We start from the raw sequence: 21,321 nt of genomic DNA, 5'->3' as shown, positions 1-21,321 counted from the left end.
CTAATCTTTCTTTGTCTCATCACAATTGCATACTTTTATTTATTAGCAAAGTTTTCAGGACAGTATTAATTGTAAACTATGGAGTGTCATGGAGGTGGTATGAAAGTGGATGTTTTGTTAAAAGCAAGCAGTGATCTGATTTTAGAAGAAGTAAAACATATGCGACAAGATATGAATTTGCACAAATGCAAGAAAACAATGAAAGATATGGTTTCAACGCTTCTTGCAAAAACAAAGAAAGTTGAAACCATGAACAATGCAATACCAATAAAGTTAGCTGCAATGTTAATTTCCAGTTCAATGTTACTCAGGCTTTGTTAAAATGTGTTGAAGGGCTAGTTATCAAATAAAGACAGGACAATAACTGTCGCAAATCAATAATAATCGCTGGCAACAACTAGCACGGCCACTAAACCCATACGTCTGCATAGTATCGTATTTTATAAAGTTATGAATCTGTTTAAACTTTGTCCTTTATAGTCTCAGCATTTATTAGCAAATAATTAATAATAATGAAAGTTAAATAAAAGCATACGCGGCAAGATATAGATTATCTCTTTACATTGAGAAAAGCGTTTATTTTGTGTCTATAGTGTAGAGTAATTTCTACTCACCTCGGTCAAGTCCCCTTTCTATCATCAAATCAAGTCATCCTAAACTTTGGTCGTGCAAAAGGGTAATTACCGTTTTGTTTGTGACTGCTCAACATAAGACGAACAGGAAAATAAGAAGCCAGGTATGACACAAGCCCCAATCGCAGTGATTGAAAGGTCTGGATATTGGCACTAAAAAGTAGAAACCCTTAGTATTTTGTGGCCAAGCTTTATTTCTGTTTTTTTTTTAAAAAACAGTTTGATAGACTCTCAATTTCTTGGGTTTGATAGGTTTGAAAGTAGAAACCCTCGTTATTTCATTGCTAAGCTTTGTTTCAGTTTTTGTTTTAAATTGTTTGATGGACTCTAAAATTCTGTTTTTAAATTCAGTCGAATTGCCATTGCAGATTGAGACTGCAGTATTGGGATAGCGATGGTGATTGTTTTAAGTTGGCCTAAAGCCAAAGGTTTAGGTGTTTCATGTAGAACTCCTTGACTGTTTTGTCTTTGACTCCGTTGCATGTGCCATCTCTGATTTTTTTCTTTAAGTCAGCACAACGTTCATAAAGTACAAATTCTTATATTTCAAAATATAGTCGTAATTAGTAGTTAGAAGCAACTTCATTTCCATTTCAAAATCTGAATAGAGCTAATCACTTGAATTGAATGATGAATAAGGGAAAAGAGAGTCGCTTCGAACAAAGCCTCAGCCTTTATATTGTTATATGAGCCAATCAGCGAAAGACATCGCTATTTACGTCATGTTACGTGTACCAAATAATCCACGGTAATTGATTAATAATTAATTAATCTAACATATTCCAAGTCACTGAGGTTCTTTACTACAGATGCCATCTAACTTCTAAGTTTATGACGCTACATAAAAACACTCGTATACTGTGTCAAATATGTCGGTTCAGGAATTAAATGTTTCAATATGTTTGAATGTTTGAAAATGCTTAACCAAGGACAGTACAGCTTTCTTAATAATACATTTTATCAAGCTGGAGAACATACATGCTTATTAAACTGCCAATTATATAAATTATTACAATTCATAAATTATTTATAATCGCCATAGCAAGATACTAAGTGCATGTGAAATTATAGTTCATTGCGCGTACAAAGGCTATTTTTTTATCTTGTTGCCCGGGGATTTCCCACCCAAACACAACAGGTTTGAAACAAAAATGCCCCAAGGCAGTGGTTCTCAAGCTTTCATGGTTCCCGGCCTCCTTACTGTGCCATGCACTGGTCCTTTCTCTGAGTACAAATCCATCATGTCAGTGAATGAAGCCATTGATTGTTGTGTTCAAGGTTGCTTTCCATGTGAGTGACGCTGAGGATCATTTACATGGAATACCTAAATGCTAACCATCGTCACAACAGAAACTTTTGTTACGATTTCGTTAACTAGATTACGTATTATTATGCTGAATTTTTTGTTCAGAGAATAAAGCCATCAATGCCAGGCTGTGATCGATATGAGTGATGCTGAAAGTATATTTTATGGCTTGAGTTGAGGTGACATAAACTCAGAACGACACGAATCCAGTTCATGTCTTGGGGCAACCAGGGCAAGTCAAAATTCACTTTGCTCTTTCGTTTTACTGTTGTATAGCCGAAAAATCACACTGTGTCTAATTTTTTAAATATTGAAGTTGGCATAACGTCTTTGGTGCAATTGTAATGTATGGCAAATTGACCTTCGGCGTTTGCATTCATTGCACGAAATGCCCCCTAGCTGTGACGCTCATAGTTGTCACCCGCATTGAAAAGTTTGCCGATACGCGCAATTAATTTTTATCTTTGAGGCGTACTCATTTAGCAAACTTTCTATGATGTGTAACCATGATGTGCAATTTCGGGAAAAGGTATTTGGACATTAGTCCACCCTTAAATACCTTCTGCATGCTTTTCATGCAGATTCTGTTGGTTTTGTAAATGGTTATTCCGTTTTTTTCCTATTTGTTGTTGGTCATATGTTATTTTGCCTAGTCTGACAATCTTGCAAGTTTGTTAAGAAAATTTTTCTGTTTTTTAGTTCAGGCAGAATTGATGAGTTTCCTTCCAATGAAAAACGAAAAACAATTGCCGTTCTAATGTTCGATTGTCGTTCCAAGCAAAGTACCACAAGAATGTTTATGTTTCTAAATAGCGATCTCTTAAGAGATATTGAGTTGATGTCATAGGTGTTGATGTTTAGTTTAGTACAGAGTGGCTATGGCTAGCTACTGTCATCAACGCAAAAAAAACTTTCGAGCCAAGTTTAAACGTGATTTTTCATTTAGTTTTCAATTTGTTGCATATTATTTGGATTATGAGAATTTTCAACAACCTTGGCGTTAAGAATAGATTCACATTTCTGGCGTATTAGGCATCTCAGGTTTGTATTCTTGCGTTAAAAGTGTTGTGTCATATACATTATACGAAATGACTGTTTTTCGCTATACTTTAATTCATACAAATCTTGTGAGTTCAATTTCATGTTTGTTAGTGTTGTGAAAACAGTTCTTGTAATAATAAATGCACCCGTAAAAATAGTGGCAAAACAAATGCTCAAGTCGTGTTTAATTTTACTACAATTATTTTTATAAGACCTCATGAAACTAAAGAGGTGACAGAATGTTTTGTGTCATTTTTCAGCTTAACTTAATCGATCCTGGTGTAGTTAAACAATATTCAAACTGGTGTGTACTGTCATTTAAGATGATTTTGTGTGTTTTACATGTTGAAACTATCCAGAAGTCTTTATAAACCTTTTTTCAAAACAGCAAGGAATCTTTTTGATTTTCGTTTTTGTATGTGACAGTTACTGCTATTTTTTTACTTTGTAATTAATTTTGAAAAAATTTATTTAGACTGATTATTTAATTTTTCTACAACAGTTTTGGTTACATATTATCAGTTTTGTGCACAGTCATACACATCATCAGTCATACGCATTATATGAGTTTCTCGCTATCAACAAAACCTTCAAGTATTTCAACTTCTTTTCAGCAAATAGGTTATAAGATTGTATAATTTAATTAGTCAGACAATGGGTCGTCAACTAGTTGGTGTGCAAGTTGATGTTTTGTTAAAAGCAATCAGTGATATGATTTCACAAGAATTTAAATCAATGCGAGAAGATATGAGAAAGGAATTTGTAAAAATGCAAGAAAGCATGAAAGATGTGATTTCGATGATAAAGAAAACTGAAACCATGAACAATGCAATGCCAGTTGAAGAAACATCACAAACAACAGTTGTAAACTCAGATATCAGCCTTAATATTGAGGAAGTTTATTCTGAGAAGGCACCAGTCTTTCCTCTTGTTGAAGTTATCAAAGAAGAACCTTTGCTGTTGGAAGAATATGAGGTTTCACAGCCTGATGTTGATGACTTAAATATATCAATGTCAGAAGAAATTCTTCCTCAATCAGATATTGGAGTGAATGCCACAGTCAACATTGTTAAACCACAAAACTGTGTTGCAAGAAACTCAGATGAAGAAAGCAGCGATTCTATGGAGATGTTTCTCAATAAATCTACTGCAATTGAAAGAATTAATGCTTGCAAAGTTGATGCTCAGTTGCTTTATTTTGTTTATTCTTTATTCTGAGAAAGCATCAGTTCTACCTCTTATTGACACTATCAAAGAAGAACCTATTTTGTTGGAAGAATATGAGGTTTCACAGCATGATTCTTATGACCCAAGTATATCCATGTTAAATAAATATCCTCCTCAATCAGATATTGGAGTAAATGCCACAGTTAAAATGGTTGAGCCACAAACCTGTATTGAAGAAGATAATTCTGAAAAGACATCAACTTATCCTCAATTTGATGTTATTAAAGAGGAACCTTTGTCGTTGCAAAAATATACAGTTTCTCAGACTGAGACTGATGACCCAAGTACATCAATATCAAAGAAATTAACTTCTCAATCTGATATTGCAGTAAATTCCACAGTAAAAATGGTTGATCCACAAAACTGTGTTGCAAGAAACTCAGATATAAAATGCAGCGATTCTGTGAAGATGTTTCTCAATAAATCTACTGCAAGTGAAAGAATCAATGCTTGCAAAGTTGATGCTCAGTTGCTTGTTGGAAATAAAAATAACAAAGAAAAGCATTTTTCTTGCAATTTTTGTCTCAAATCATTCAAATGCAAAAGAAACTTGAAATTTCATATAAGAACTCACACAGGAGAGAGACCTTATCAATGCAATGTGTGCCACAAGTCATTTTCCATTAACAGCACTTTGAAAACTCATAAAAGAATTCACACTAAAGAACGACCTTATCAATGCAACGTGTGCCACAAGTCATTTTCCAATAGCAGCAGTTTGACCATACATTTGAGAACTCACACTGGAGAGCGACCTTATCAATGCCAAATTTGTCACAAGTCATTTATCCGAAATGGAAAATTACGAAATCATATCAGAACTCACACTGGAGAGCGACCTTATCAATGCGATGTGTGCCACAAGTCATTTTCAGATGGCAGCAGTTTGAACAGACATTTGAGAAATCACAGTGGAGAAAGACCCTATCAATGCAATGTGTGCCACAAGTCATTTGCCCAATGTGGCAATTTAAAAGCTCATATGAGAATCCACACTGGAGAGCGACCTTATCAATGCGAAGTGTGTCACAAGTCCTTTTCTCTTAGCAGCCAATTGAAAACTCATATGACAAATCACACAGGAGAGCAACTTTAACGAAGTTTATTTTTTGTCAAAAGTCATTTACGTTGTCAAAAGTCATTTACATGATATCACAAGAATTAAAATCAAGTTGACAAGATGTGAAGATAAAGTTTGCTTAAGTGCAAGAAAATATGGAAGAAATAGCTTGAAATATTTTTGCAGAAACAAAGAAAGCTGAAACCATAAACAATACAATACAGATTAATAAAACGTCACAAGCATTAGATGTAGAATCTGACACGGGTATTTGTATTAAAGAAGTTTATTCTCAGAATGCATCAGTTTTTCCTCTTGTTGATGCTATCAAAGAAGAACCTTTGCTGTTGCAGCATTGGGAGGTTTCTGAAACGGATGAGCCAAGTATTTCCATGCCAAACATGTTTTTTCATCAATCGAAGATTGGAGTAAATGCCGCAGTTAAAATTGTTGTCATGAAAGACAATTATTTTTCGCTCTTTTGCGTCTACCCTTAAAACTAACTAACTTTTAAATATGTTTTGCCTGTGTGAAAGTTCATTAAAAACTGGTATATACAGGCAATTAAAGTGAAGCTAAAACATTGGTATTTTTAAAGATATGTTTGTTCATTTGATGTGCTATTGTACAGATTTTAGTTTGCTCTTAAACAAACCTGCGTTAGTGATCTGTAATATAAAGAAGTTAAGGTGTTGGTTATTGAAGGTGCTCTTACATGTATTACTTTTCTAATCAGTTGAATGAAATGCATAAATTTTGTTAATATTATTACATTGTTTTGTGTGGCTATTTTACTACCTTGATTTAGGCTATCATTTTGTTTGGTGTTTTTGGAATACAATGTCTCTGACTTCATTTCTTGATCTTTCTTTCACAATTACATACTGTACTTTTTATTTATTAGCAAAGTTTTCAGGACAGTATTAATTGTAAACTGTGGAGTGTCATTGAGGTGGTATGCAAGGGGATGTTTTGTTAAAAGCAAGTAAAACATATGCGACAAGATATGAATTTGCACTAATGCAAGAAAACAATGAAAGATATACTTTCAACGCTTCCTGCAAAAACAAAGAAAGTGAAAACCATAAATATTGCAATACCAATAAAGTTAGCTGCAATGTTAATTTCCAGTTCAATGTTACTCAGGCTTTGTTAAAAAGTGTTGAAAGGCTAGTTATCACATTAAGACAGGACAATAACTGTTGCGAATCAATAATTAATAATCGCTGGCAATGGTGGTCGGACGATTCAACTCGTGGACGTTTCATCCCGCGGACGTTTCAACCTGCGGACGATTCAATCCAATACCATTCAACCTAGGCTAGGGCGATTGAAAGAACGGATGATTTAACCCGCAGACGCTTCAACCTACGGGCGATTCTTTCGGCTTATGTTATCAGTTTATTACCAAGTTACTTTGTAGCCAATTGTAAGCAAAAAAATTGCCATTTTGAACAGTCTAGGACTCTAGGCTCTACAGTTTGGCCATCCTGAATATGCATGTACATTAGGGTCAACGGTTATGGTACCAATTGCAGTCGTACCGTATTTTATTCAGGTACCATAAAAATTTAAAAGTGCACAATGATAGATTTTGTTCATCATGCAAGTTCCAACAATTCCCACTATGGTACACCATGTAACCGGCAAATTTACAGAAGCCGATCACCTATAGTTGATTGGGCCAACAAGGCCTGAATTCCACCTTATTCAAATAGAAATGCACACGTAATCTTGCAGCTGTTATATTGACCAGTTGTAACGATATAGCATATGGTAACGTACATGTGATTTCTACAAATACTGAACCCAGGTGGTTACTTAGCATCTGAAAGTACAGTACAAACAATAGTCGTAGATACCAATAAAGTAGGTCTCAATCACATGGTTAATCAGTTTATGAATTTACAACATGTTCACTGACAACTACTCAAACGTACTGCATGCAACCCTCATGGTTAGGCTAACACAATACTGGGCCTCACAACGCGGCCTCGACTATAATTACAGCAATTTAAGACAAGAACGCGAGGCCAAACACACAATCATCAAGTTGTCCGGAATTTTGATTACCGAGGCAATTGGAATTTTAGTTCATATAAGTCCTTATCACAAATCATATAATTTGGAGGAACAACATGTTAATTTGTACGTTACACACCAGGTCTTCTGAACAGGAATACAAAGGCATTACAACAATAGAGCGTTACTAGATAATAGATATCGAATACTGGCTTCATTATGTTGGGTCTAACGTTCGCGCTTTGAATCGTCCTTTACATTGAGAAAAACGTTTATTTTGTGTCTATAGTGTAGAGAGATTTCTACTCAGTACGGGGAGGTCCCTTTTCCATCATGAAATCAAGTCATCTTAAACTTTGGTCGTGCAAAAGGTATGAAAATGGAAATGGGCTAATTACTGTACAAATCACTGCCAAAAAAATGCAACTAAGACGCAACACAAACTGTTCAATACATTTGTCTACACTAAAGATACATGATTCATGAAGTTATTGAACTATCTAAAGCAAAATCGAAGCAAAAGCTGATTTACAATAAGTAGACCATGGGCCATTTACAACAGTATAAAGTAGGCTACAAGGTGTACAATGTAAAATGACAAGTTCAACTACAGTGCAACCTCTAAGACACTGTAGCGGCCGTTGGGTGTTTCGTTTGTTTGTCGCTGGCTGGCGCTCTCACAATGCTCGCAGCACATGTCTATTTAAGCACTGTTAATTCGTTTACCGATCTCTTTTTCGTTTTGCACTGCCTGCGCGCAGGACATCAGTTCGATTAGGGACTTGAAGTAAGAAGGTCGTACTTGTTTTTCTTTTAATATATGAGCGAAGGTAACAAACAACTGAGTAGCAGCCTTCTGAAGCAGGAGTCAGCAACAGATCAACAACGCAGCATCGTGACAACAACAACAACGCACTAGACGTTAACCTTCGCCATATATTCTGGTGACCTCCGACTACGAAAATGCAGTTTGTAAACAATTTTGACTTGGTAAGTAATTTGACTTTGCAAAAAATTTTGCAAAGATGACAAGATGGCTTTGGCCATCTACTGTCATCAACGCAAAAAAACTTTCAAGAAAAGTTTAAACGTGATTATTCAGTATCTTTTTTCGAATAATTATTAAGAAAAGTTATAATGACTACATTTTCTTTTAGTTTTGAATTTGTTGCATATTATTTGGATTATGAGAATTTTCGACAATCTTGGCATTAAGCATAGATTTACATTTCTGGTGTATTAACGACCTCAGGTTTGTATTCTTGCATTAGTTTTGTGTGATATGCATTATATGAAAGAACTGTTTTTCGCTATATTTAAACGTCAAACAAATCTAGTGGGTTAAAGTTCACATTTGATAGTGTTGTGACTTGTGAAAACAATTCTTGTAATAATATATGCACTCGTAAAAATAGTGGCAAAACAAACCCTCAAGTCGTGTTTAATTTTACTACAATTATTTTTATAAGACCTTATGAAATTAAAGAGGTGACAGAATGTTTTGTGTCATTTTCAGCCTAACTTTATCGATCCTGGTGTAGTTAAATAGAACTGTAACAGTTTCAGTTATTGTGAACATTCGGATATTATAACCAAAATGGTCTGGTGGTATTGTAATTAATATTTTGACAATTTTGCTCACTTAAAATGAACTATAAGTCATTTATATTGATATTGTATACTATCTGTTAAAGATAGGATACAATATCAGATAGAATAGGATACATTACTATTATAATTAGGATATATAGGATAGGATATATATATACGTAATAGGATATATTGTATAATATGATGTTGTATTCTATATGTTATTCATCTTGAATTCATAGTTATCAATTTTTTTTTTTTTGTTTGTATAGTTTTAGATTATTTGGTTCAGCTAGCTTTAGTTGATGAATTGTCATTCAGGTTGTGTTCAAGTAGGCGTTACATGTATTCATATTTCATATTTTTGTTTAGGGTTTTAATTTTTTTATTGTCAAAGTTAAAACTGTTCAACTATTTATAAGTGATTTTCAACTTCACATCAAACAGAATTTAACATATAATTTGGATATAACTTTGCTAAATGTGTTGTTCTAATATTTTTAAATGATTTGAGCATTTTTTATGGTTTGTGCCAGTTGTGGGTTAGTTTAGGTCAAACTGGTGTGTAATGTCATTTAAGATGATTTTGTGTGTTTTGAAATCGTGAAACTATGCAGAAGTCTTTATAAACATTCTTGTATGAGACAGCCAATGCTGTTCTTTACTTTGTAGTGAATTTTGAAAAAAATTATTTAGATTTGTTATTTTATTCCAACAGTTTTGGTTAAATATTATCAGTTTTCCGCTATCAACAAAATCTTCAAATATTTTAAGTTCTTTTCAGCAAATAGTTTATAAAGTTGTATGATAATTATCAGACAATGGAGTATCACCTTGTTGGAATGCAAGTTGATGATTTGTTAAAAGCAATCAGTGATATGATTTCACAAGAATTTAAATCAATGCAACAAGATATGAGAAAGGAATTTGTAAAAATGCAAGAAAGCATGGAAGATGTGATTTCAACGCATCTTGCAGAGATAAAGAAAACTGAAACCATGAACAATGCAATGCCAGTTGAAGAAACATCACAAACAACAGTTGTAAACTCTGATATCAGCCTTAATATTGAGGAAGTTTATTCCGAGAAGGCACCAGTGTTTCCTTTTGTTGAACTTATCAAAGAAGAACCTTTGCTGTTGGAAGAATATGAGGTTTCTCAGCCTGAGAATGATGACCGGAATATATCCATGTTAGATAAATATCCTTCTCAACCAGATATTGGAGTAAATGCCACAGTCGAAATTCTTAAACCACAAAGCTGTGTTGCAAGAAACTCAGATAAAGAATGCAGCGATTCTGTGGAGATGTTTCTCAATAAATCTACTGCAAGTGAAACAATTAATGCTTGCAAAATTGATGCTCAGTTGCTTGTTGGAAATAAAAATAACAAAGAAAAGCATTTTTCTTGCAATTTTTGTGAAAAATCATTCAAATGCAAAACAAACTTGAAAGAACATGTAAGAACTCACACAGGTGAGCGACCTTATCAATGCCAAATTTGTGACAAGTCATTTATCCGAAATGTAAATTTGCTAAATCATATGAGAACTCACACTGGAGAGCGACCTTATCAATGCAATGTGTGCCACAAGTCATATTCCGATAGCAGCAATTTGACCATACATTTGAGAACTCACACTGGAGAGCGACCTTATCAATGCCAAATTTGTCACAAGTCATTTATCCGAAATGCAAGTTTGCGAACTCATATGAGAATCCACACTGGAGAGCGACCTTATCAATGCGATTTGTGCCACAAGTCGTTTTCAGATAGCAGCAGTTCGAACAGACATTTGAGAATTCACACTGGAGAGCGACCTTATCAATGCGATGTGTGCCACAAGTCATTTGCCCAATACGGCAATTTAAAATCTCATATGAGAATCCACACTGGAGAGCGACCTTATCAATGCGATTTGTGCCAAAAGTCATTTTCCGTTAGCAGCAAATTGAAAACTCATATGACAAATCACACAGGAGAGCAACCTTAACGTAGTTTATTTTTTGTCAAAAGTCATTTATATGATATCACAATCTGAATTAAAATCAATGCGACAAGATATGAAGATGAAATTTGCTTAAGTACAAGAAAATATGGAAGATATAATTTCAAAGATTTCTTCCTGTTGGGGAAATCTAAATATTTTGAAGTGGTCTTTGGACGAAAACTTAGCCTTGAAATACATTTACAAAACTTTCATCCAGATGCTGCATCCATTTTTTTGTGTTTTATTTGTCCACTTTTACATGTTTTAGCAATAACTTTGTATGTTTCATGAAACATAAAATTGCACTATGTGTTTTTGGCAAATAAGTTGTTTTTTCAGGAAGTTTATCAATGCTATGTGTGTGAAAAGTTGTATGATAAAACTCATATGATAACTCACACTGAAGAGCAACCTTATCAATGTCAAGCGTGTGACTTGTCATTAACGAGAAGCACCGATTTGCAACATCATATGAGTACTTATTATAGCAACGTCATGGAGTTTCATCCAGATAATATGCGAGTTGCTTTTTTATTCAAGGCAATCAGTGACATGATACCACAAGAATTCAAATCAATGCGATTGGATATGCAGATGGAAGAAACAAAGAAAACTGAAACCATGAACATTGCAATTTCCCACCGAAGAAACATCACTACCATTTGTGTCAGATCACAAGTACGTGTTTTCACAAGACTCGTTTTACTATTATGCTTATGCGTTGCATTTTTTTTGTCTTTAACCTTGAAATCTTTAGCAGTATGGTGAAGTAATGTCTAGAAGCATTGTGTGTGAGGAAATTTCATCCCATCCCGCGGAGGCATTGTTTACATTAAAGCGATTGTTTAACCAGGTTGAAAACTCAACCAGGCAAGGCAATCCGAAACGTTATTAATCATCATTAAATTAAACAATGATGATGTGATTTCAGCACTGTTTATTGTGGGTTAGTTTAGGTCAAACTGGTTGTGTGAAGTCATTTTAGATGATTTCGTGTCTACAATATGTACTTTTTATTTTATAATAGCCTAGTGGACAGAGAGTTTACATTTTTCATGTTTTGTATTATTATGTCCCTGTGTGTGTTATTGTTGTCTTTTTGATTCAGTTTTGCTGATGTGTTTATTTCAGCTTCAAATAAAAATATTTATGTTGAGTTTATATAAACACAGAAAGAATGGAAACTGACCTGATCCAGAATCAGGTTGATGGTAATGGTGCAACAATGACAATCCGACACTTGTTCTTGCAAGAAATAAAATCAGTCAGGATGAATGTGGAGAAAGAATTTGTAAAATTGGAAGAAAGAATTGAAGAATTGATTTTAAAGCATTTTCTGGAAGAAACTGATAGAGCTAAAGTTGTGAGCAACACGTTATCATATCAGCAAGCATCAGGTTCACAATACTATCATCTATACAATCTGATGTTTGTGATCAAGAAGCTTATTGTGAAAACTCATCAATTTTTGCTCATTTTGAAAAGATTAAAGAGGAATTTTTGTTAGATGAAGAACAAGAAGGTTTGCAACGGTTATACTTTAAACAATTTGAAACATTTCTTAAACATGTAGCTGAGAATTTGTCTGAAAACTTTGAAAACAACTTCTACACTAATCTGAGTCGTAGTGGTGTATCAGACGTTTCAAGTAATGCTTCTGGAATTGACGATTATTCTGTGAATGTCAGAGCAGGAATCGAAAAGTTTTGAAAACGCAACAAACAAAGAACCTTGTGCAAGTAGTGCTTTAGAAAAATTTCAAGGGCCCATTAATCAAAAAGGTTTAACTGGGATATGTTGCCGTGAAGCCGTGACTAAAGTTGGCTGCATGGGTAAGGCGCATTTACGAAAACCCTTACATATGTAATCTAAAACCACTAGAGGCCAGTATACCTGTCAAATCTGCGGTAAGAAATTTGGAAAAAGATTCAATCTTAACAGGTATAAGCGTTGTCTTCACCCATTACGATTACTGCGAGCCTTGCTGTGTTGACATTGCGATATCTTTGTCTTAATCATGATGAGTATCTCTAGTTTAATGCTTGATTTGCATCTTCAAACTATGCAGAATTCTTTAGAAGCTTTTTTCAAAACAACAGATAATCTTTTGATTTTCGTTTTTGTATTTGACAGTCACTGCTGTTCTTTACTTTGTAGTAAATTATGAAAAGATTAATTTAGATTTATGTTTTTATTCCAATGGTTTTGGTTACACATTATCAGTTTTCCGCTATCAAGAAAATCTTCAAATATTTTAAGTTCTTTTCAGCAAATAGGTTATAAAGTTGTATGATAAATAGGAAATGGATTGTCATCCAGCTGGTATGCAAGTTGATTTTTTATTGAAAGCAATCAGTGATATGGTTTCAAAAGAATTCAAATCAATGCGACAAGATATGAAGATAGAATTTGCTAAAGTGCAAGAAAATATGGAAGATATAGTTTCAAAGATTCTGGCAGAAACAAAGAAAGCTGAAATCATAAACAATCCAATACCGATTAATAAAACGTCACAAGCATTAGATGTAGCATCTGATATCGGCATTTGTATTAAAGAAGTTTATTCTCAGAATGCATCAGTTCTTCCTCCTGTTGATGCTATCAAAGAAGAACCTTTGCTGTTGCAGCATTGGGAGGTTTCTGAAATGGATGAACCAAGTATGTCCATGTCAAATAAATTTTCTCATCAATCAGAGATTGAATTAAATGCCGTAGTTAAAACTGTTAAGCCCCAAACCTGTATTGAAGATCATTCTGAAAAGGCATCAATTTATCCTTAATTTGATGTTATTCAAGACGAACCTTTGTTGTTGCAACAATATGCAGATTTGCCAACTGAGGCTGATGACCCAACTATATCCATATCAAATAAATTACCTTCTCAATCAGATATTGGAGTAAAAGCCATAGTTAAAACGATCGATACCAGAAACTGTATTGAAAGAAGTTCCGATGAAGAATGCGGCGATTCTGTGGAATTGTTCTTTGATAATTCTGCAACAAATGATAGAAACAATGCTTGCAAAATCCAGACTCAGATGTTTGTTGGAAACAACAAAGAAAAACGTTTTTTCTGCAAGTTTTGTAATAAATTATTCCAACATAAAGCAAACTTGAATACTCACATAAGAACCCACACTGGAGAGCGACCTTATCAATGCGATGTGTGCCACAAGTCATTTTCTGCTAACAAGGATTTGAAAGCTCACATGAGAACTCACACTGGAGAGCGACCATATCAATGCGATGTGTGCCACAAGTCATTTTCCACTGACAGTGATTTGAAAACTCACATGAGAACCCACACTGGAGAGCGACCTTATCAATGCGATGTGTGCCACAAGTCATTTTCCCAAAGCAGCCATTTGAAAACTCATATGAGAACCCACACTGGTGAACGACCTTATCAATGCGATGTGTGCCACAAGTCATTTTTCAATAGCAGCCATTTAAAAATACATATGAGAACTCACACTGGTGAACGACCTTATCAATGCGATGTGTGCCACAAGTCATTTTCCACTGACAGTGATTTGAAAACTCATATGAGAACCCACACTGGAGAGCGACCTTATCAATGCAATGTGTGCCACAAGTCATTTTCCGAAAGCAGCCATTTGAAAACTCATATGAGAACCCACACTGGTGAACGACCTTATCAATGCGATGTGTGCCACAAGTCATTTTTCATTAGCAGCCATTTAAAAATACATATGAGAACGACCTTATCAATGCGATGTGTGCCACAAGTCATTTTCCACTGACAGTGATTTGAAAACTCACATGAGAACCCACAGTGGAGAGCGACGTTATCAATGTGATGTGTGCCACAAGTCATTCATCAAAAGCAGCCATTTGAAAATACATATGAGAACCCACACTGGTGAACGACCTTATCAATGCGATGTGTGCCACAAGTCATTTATCAATAGCAGCAGTTTGAAAACTCATATGAAAACCCACACTGGTGAACGACCTTATCAATGCGATGTGTGCCACAAGTCATTTTCTAAAATCTAAAATCACGGATGAACCAAGTCAAGACCTTCTATGTTTATCTCATGGGAATCAACAGCATCCTGTGATGCCAGATCCCCCACACACTGAGTTGGATCCCAGCATCTCGGCCAAACAGTGCTCCTCCAGATCTGGATCGTTTTCATCTCGTGTTGTTATCGTTGAAGAAGAGCCTTCATTAGTTTTGGAACAACAACCATCAGAACCATCACAGAAATCTGATAGAAAAACAAAACAAAACTTTTTCGAAAACGCTACAACCAAAAGTGTCCCCAAAAATCATAAACTTGCCATTGATGCAGTCACAACTAGAAGTGTGACTAAAAAGCAGAAAGTTTCCACTGACTCATGTCAAACAAAGTCAAAAAGCGATCAAGACAAGAAAGAATCTGCAAAAAAACACTTAAGAATTTCTTTTGGTAAAGCTGATCTTGTTGCTGAAATGCAATGCAAGTTGCTTGAGGAAAGCGAGACGCCACTGAAATACGATGAGACACTGAATGATGAAAAGTTTAATTGTGATGTTTGTGATAAATATTCTTCGTTTGAGCGTTTCTTCTTTCCAGACTAGATCTCCGGGCATGAGGTCATCAGCCATGCGATTGTATCCTCGTCTAGTCTTTTCAGACCAAGCACACCACGTGGGGGCCGATGGATTGGGCAGGCATTGATCACATGGTCTGCTGTCTGCTCTGTGGCACCACACTCGCATCCTGGTGAGGGAGCCAGTCCCCATTTGTGCATGTCTGAACGAAAGCGTCCGACTCCGGTGCGCAAGCGGTTGAGCCTGACCCAAGCAGTTCTTGCGAGGGACATTCCCGGTGGGTTTCGGTCGGCGTCGGTTATGAAGTCATTTGTGATAAATCATTTCTCAAAAGAAGATAATCTATCTATACACAAGCAACTACACAGCACTATCAAGCCATACACATGCAAATATTGCGAAAAATCTTTTCAGCATAAATACAGACTCAATAGACATCTGCTTACGCACACTGGAGATAAACCTTTGTCGTGTGTGACTTGCGGACAACGCTTTTGAGAAAAATACAAATTAATGCGCCATCTTCGTATACATACTAAAGAAATGCCAATCCAATGCCCAATATTTCCTAGAAGGCTGTCTTCTGGAACCTGCTTAAAAACCCATATGACATGCCACAACGGAGAAAAACCATGGATTTGCGAAATCTGTGAAATGAGATTTCGGTCAAAGTTTTCTCTTGCCAGGCACCAAGTGACGCACACTGGTGAAACAACGGAGTGGTTAGATGGAACATTTGTACACACATAACATCATTGACATGAATTGTGAACCATATTTAATAAATGTAATAAACAATGCAAACATTCATTTTCAAATGTCAAAATTTGTAGTTGTACGACTGTTCAACTTCATCCCTAATGCTTGACAGTTTGATGATTATGATGATCAGTTTTATGTATTTTTATTTTATGGTTAAGACTGTGCTTTACACATTTTCTTTTCTTTGCACAAGGTTCAGTGATAAATGTTTTAGAAGAGTTAATAGGCGTAATTAAGCTCAAGGAATCCTTATTCTGCAAACAGTAAGTCCATAGAATCTGCTGCAGTGACTGGCTTTGTTTGTTATTCTTGACAATTTTTGAACAACATTCTGTAACGAAATTTACTTTTTTTATAGGCAGTATTTTTGTAGACAGAACAGTTTTGCTGTTGATTGAGAGTTCCTAGTGTTTACTGTTATGGATAATCTCATGGAAGTGTTAGTTTTAAAAGAATTGCGTTTAATTTCACTGATGGATTCTCTTTCACAAATTAAGCAGCCATTCAGAGACTGGAATATAAAATCGAAACACTCATCACATTGAATAACACAGGAAGCAAGCACATCCGCTCTGGTAACCCTCCATAGTTGAGGTTTGCTTCGTTCTTCATCGTGTCCACCACAAGCGGGAGAGAAAAGTCATCCAAGGTCTGCAAAGTTTCAGCCGCCGACAAGCGATCTTCAATTGCACGATGCGTCTTTATTTTAAACCTGCCAAGAAAAATTATTATTTTTAAACAAATCTTGGGGCGCACTTTTACCAGGAAATTTTTCATATGAAGGTGACATAAACATCAAATTTATCGCACATTTATTTTAGTCAACATTTTGGTTATTTGCTGAATGACATAGTTTATCACTAACTTATTGGAAAAGAATTGCAGTGACTTGTTCTGCTCGAATGACCAGCCATCAAGGTATTTCGTCGATGTAGATGACCAAGAAATCGACCATGTCTTTGTACACCCGCGAAATCCTGCCAAGTTCGTCTATGCTTTGCATCTTCAAACTATGCAGAATTCTTTAGAAGCTTTTTTTCAAAACAACAGATAATCTTTTGATTTTCGTTTTTGTATTTGACTGTCACTGCTGTTCTTTACTTTATGGTAATTATGAAAAGATTAATTTAGATTTATGTTTTTATTCCAACGGTTTTGGTTACACATTATCAGTTTTCCGCTATCAAGAAAATCTTCAAATATTTGAAGTTCTTATCAGCAAATAGGTTATAAAGTTATATGATAAATAGGCAATGGATTGTCATCCAGCTGGTATGCAAGTTGATTTTTTATTGAAAGCAATCAGTGATATGGTTTCACAAGAATTCAAATCAATGCGACAGGATATGAAGATAGAATTTGCTAAAGTACAAGAAAATATGGAAGATATGGTTTCAAAGATTCTGGCTGAAACAAAGAAAGCTGAAACCATAAACAACGAAATACCGATTAATAAAACGTCACAAGCATTAGATGTAGCATCTGATATCGGCATTTGTATTAAAGAAGTGTATTCTCAGAATGCATTAGTTCTTCCTCCTGTTGATGCTATCAAAGAAGAACCTTTGCTGTTGCAGCATTGGGAGGTTTCTGAAATGGATGACCCAAGTATGTCCATGTCAAATAAATTTTCTCATCAATCAGAGATTGAATTAAGTGCCGTAGTTAAAACTGTTAAGCCCCAAACCTGTATTGAAGAAAATCATTCTGAAAAAGCATCAATTTATGCTCAATTTGATGTTATTCAAGACGAACCTTTGTTGTTGCAACAATATGCAGATTTGCCAACTGAGACTGATGACCCAACTATATCCATATCAAATAAATTATCTTGTCAATCAGATATTGCAGTAAAAGCCATAGTTAAAACGATTGATACCAAAAACTGTATTGAAAGAAGTTCCGATGAAGAATGCGACGATTCTGTGGAAATGTTCTTTGATAATTCTGCAACAAATGATAGAAACAATGCTTGCAAAATCCAGACTCAGGTGTTTGTTGGAAACAACAAAGAAAAACGATTTTTCTGCAAGTTTTGTAATAAATTATTCCAACATAAATCAAACTTGAATACTCACATAAGAACCCACACTGGAGAGCGGCCTTATCAATGTGATGTGTGCCACAAGTCATTTTCTGCTAACAAGGATTTGAAAGCTCACATGAGAACTCACACTGGAGAGCGACCATATCAATGCGATGTGTGCTACAAGTCGTTTTCCCAAAGCAACAGTTTAAAAACTCATATGAGAACCCACACTGGTGAACGACCTTATCAATGCGAAATGTGCCACAAGTCATTTTCCCAAAGCAACAGTTTAAAAACTCATGTGAGAACCCACACTGGAGAACGACCTTATCAATGCGAAATGTGCCACAAGTCATTTATCAGAAGCAACCATTTGAAAAATCATATGAGAACTCACACTGGAGAGCGACCTTATCAATGCCAGGTGTGTCACAAGTCATTTACCAAAGGCTACAATTTAAAAGTTCATATGAAAATCCACACTGGAGAACGACCTTATTAATGCCGTATATGTCAACATCCATTTTATCAAAGGAGCAATTTGCGGACTCGTGAAACTATTCACACTGGAAAGCGACCTTAACAAGGTTTATTTTTTGTCAAAAGTAATTTACATTGAAGCGATTATTATCAACACATATTAAAACTCACATTGGAATAATGTAATTTTTTTCATAAGGTGTTCGGACAAAAACTTAGCCTCGAAATACATTTACAAAACATTCATCCAGATGCTGCATCCATTTGTTTGTGTTTTATTTGTCCACTTTTACATGATTTATCGATAACTTTTTACGCTTCATAAAACATAGAATTGTAATTAAAAATAATTAAAAGCTGATTTTATAGGAATTAACGGAAAAACTATTAGATTTTGTTGGAATGATGATTTTGCATGGTGTGTGCTAGCTCGTTCTTTTTCCATAGTTAGGATTGTTTCTGATTATCATATCAGGTGATCGTATGAAATGTTTCAATTGTGCTGAGAGTAGTCAATCGTTAACAATAGACGTTCTAATATTCATTAATAGCCTACTTTGGGCTGATAGGAAAGTCGTACTCATATATGACGAAATCATTTTGTAATAGTTTTACTGAAGAATACTTTGCACCCTTAGTAAATCAAATCTAAACAAAGTGATACAGTATTACGATTCCAACCATGTTTTTAGCTTGGATAAACCTAACATTAAAATTATGGCTGCTATGCTTACCTGCAATTCGCATGGCATAGGTTAAGTGAAATAGCGTGACATGACACCTGATTGTTTAAGCAAGTTGCTATCAATGACTGTAATTTGTATAGATTGGAAAGTGTGCTTCTCTTTTGCTTGGCGTTAAGTCTGTCGTGAGAATGTTTAACTTGTAAGGGCTGGTGTATGTGACTTTATGAGGACCCTGAAAGCACTTTGTAAATTTAACATGATATCCGTAATCGCCAACCAGGCTATAATTCAAATTCGAATTTGGATTAGTTGCAAAGTGTCCAAGGCATGATTTCTAAATTTGACAATTTTGATGTTTTGTCGCTGTTTTTCCTCAGTCAAGTTGTGTTTTGACCTTGCGGCAATTAACATGCCGTTATGGGTTTTTCTTTTTATGTGATGTGCTGTAATGTTTTTTAAATTACATGCACAAAATTTGTAAATCATCATAAATCAAGTGAACCCTTGTATTTTTGTATGTACAGGTGGATGCAAAAATGAATTAGATTTATTGAGTGTTTTGTTTGAAAATAGAGATAATGTTTGCCATAATCGGCAATTCAATGAAATCGCTATGTCTGAAGTTGTGAACAATGCACCCATCTTAATCAACTGCCTTTGCTGTGGAAAAATAAAAATGTGAGTTGTGTCTGAGTTTGCGTTAAATCAACCTATCCACAGCTCCTAAGTGAAGAACAAGGAGATTGCAATGGTTACAGCGTTAGGTCAAAAGTTGTCAAAATTGTTTACCAAGTCAAAATTGCTTACAAACTGCATTGTCGTGGTGTCGTAGAGGTTGTACTGTACGTCAAATTGTCATTTTACATTGTACACCTTGCAGCCTACTTTATACTGTTGTAAATGGCCCATTGTCTACTTATTGTGAAACAGCTTTTGCTTTGGGTTTGCTTTAGATACTTCATGTATCTTTAGTTTAGACTAGTGGTTCCCAACCTTTTTTGGTGTCGAGCCGAATTTCAAACTTCAGAGTACGTATGGAGCCGCATGAAAACACTTAAGTAATTAGAACGAAAATTTTAAAGCATGAAAGCATGTACCAACGAATAGCAACACTAACAAGAAAAACAACACAAATCAATTTAATGTCCAACTTGACTCCAACTCCAACTGACACGTCAAAAAATAATCACCCTAATTATTATAAATCGATTTTTTATATTTTTTGAGGGATTTTCATGGGTCAATGAGAGCCGCAAGAAGGTTAGCTTGGTACCGCATGTGGCTCTAAGAGCCGCGGTTGGGAGTCACTGGTTTAGACAAATGTATTGAACAGTTTTTATTGTGTTTTAGTTGCTGTTTTTTTGGCAGTGATTTGTAATTAGCTCACTTCCCTTTTCAGAATGGGTTAGGTTTGTGTTCAGATTTTTGTCCTTCTTTACTACAATAAATTTTAACTTTTTGTACAATAATGAGTAATTTAACTACTTGAAATCTTCAATCGTCAAAATTTGTCAAAAAGAGTTTTTTAATGTCAAAAATTTCAATTTTTAGGTCAAAAAATAATCGCCCTAGTCATGACCATTCGGTATCTAACTGTCTATAGTTCAGCGCTTCATACCAAAGGGTCAGTAAGCAAGTCAAAATGTTTCTAACAAAATGTGACAGTTGTGAAGTAGGATTTGTAGGCTATTGTAAACACATTTATTGATAAAATAGGTTATTTAATTGGACTTGTCTGTAAATTTTGACTGAAAACTATATCAGCAGTGGTGCATGCAGAAATGTGTTTTCGAGGATTTGCATAAAATCATGTAATGACAGATTACCATAAACGCAGTTTCAATAAAAAACTAGCCTATGAAGAGAAAACTATAGAGCAGCATGCACATGTGATAAAACTTAACTTTTCCCATCACTTGAATGCTTTCGATTTG

At 35.0% G+C, this 21,321-nt stretch overlaps 2 protein-coding genes and 1 long non-coding RNA gene across 4 annotated transcripts; all 3 read left to right on the top strand.

The window, feature by feature from the left end:
• The first annotated feature begins 706 nt into the window (after positions 1 to 706).
• On the top strand, positions 707 to 2,860 carry LOC143449248 (uncharacterized). 2 transcript variants are annotated; one of them, XR_013114543.1, is made up of 3 exons: positions 707 to 1,922; positions 2,044 to 2,170; positions 2,638 to 2,860. It is a non-coding gene; the product is annotated as an uncharacterized LOC143449248 (long non-coding RNA). The 2 variants fall into 2 exon arrangements; XR_013114542.1 differs by having other exon boundaries at positions 2,044 to 2,860.
• A 737-nt stretch (positions 2,861 to 3,597) lies between these two features.
• Positions 3,598 to 6,121, top strand: LOC143449207 (uncharacterized). The gene has a single exon (XM_076949314.1). It carries the CDS (start codon positions 4,031 to 4,033, stop codon positions 5,300 to 5,302), a length of 1,272 nt encoding a protein of 423 aa, XP_076805429.1. The 5' UTR covers positions 3,598 to 4,030; the 3' UTR covers positions 5,303 to 6,121.
• A 1,916-nt stretch (positions 6,122 to 8,037) lies between these two features.
• On the top strand, positions 8,038 to 19,911 carry LOC143448655 (uncharacterized). Its single transcript, XM_076948476.1, has 21 exons — positions 8,038 to 8,278; positions 8,446 to 10,862; positions 10,941 to 11,034; positions 11,209 to 11,547; positions 11,627 to 11,756; positions 12,042 to 12,266; positions 12,311 to 12,391; positions 12,443 to 12,572; positions 12,707 to 12,810; positions 13,003 to 13,071; positions 13,189 to 13,191; positions 13,288 to 13,527; positions 13,651 to 14,597; positions 14,945 to 15,409; positions 15,458 to 15,900; positions 16,003 to 16,149; positions 16,351 to 16,455; positions 16,551 to 16,581; positions 16,782 to 16,889; positions 17,046 to 17,180; positions 17,443 to 19,911. Exons 2-21 carry the CDS (start codon positions 9,700 to 9,702, stop codon positions 18,721 to 18,723), a joined length of 6,240 nt encoding a protein of 2,079 aa, XP_076804591.1. The 5' UTR covers positions 8,038 to 8,278; positions 8,446 to 9,699; the 3' UTR covers positions 18,724 to 19,911.
• The last annotated feature ends 1,410 nt before the right edge of the window (positions 19,912 to 21,321 follow it).

Source organism: Clavelina lepadiformis, chromosome 3, assembly GCF_947623445.1.
Source record: "Clavelina lepadiformis chromosome 3, kaClaLepa1.1, whole genome shotgun sequence".
Taxonomy (NCBI): domain Eukaryota; kingdom Metazoa; phylum Chordata; class Ascidiacea; order Aplousobranchia; family Clavelinidae; genus Clavelina; species Clavelina lepadiformis.
Note: the sequence above shows the minus strand (reverse complement) of the source record. Positions and strands in the feature narration are given on the sequence as shown.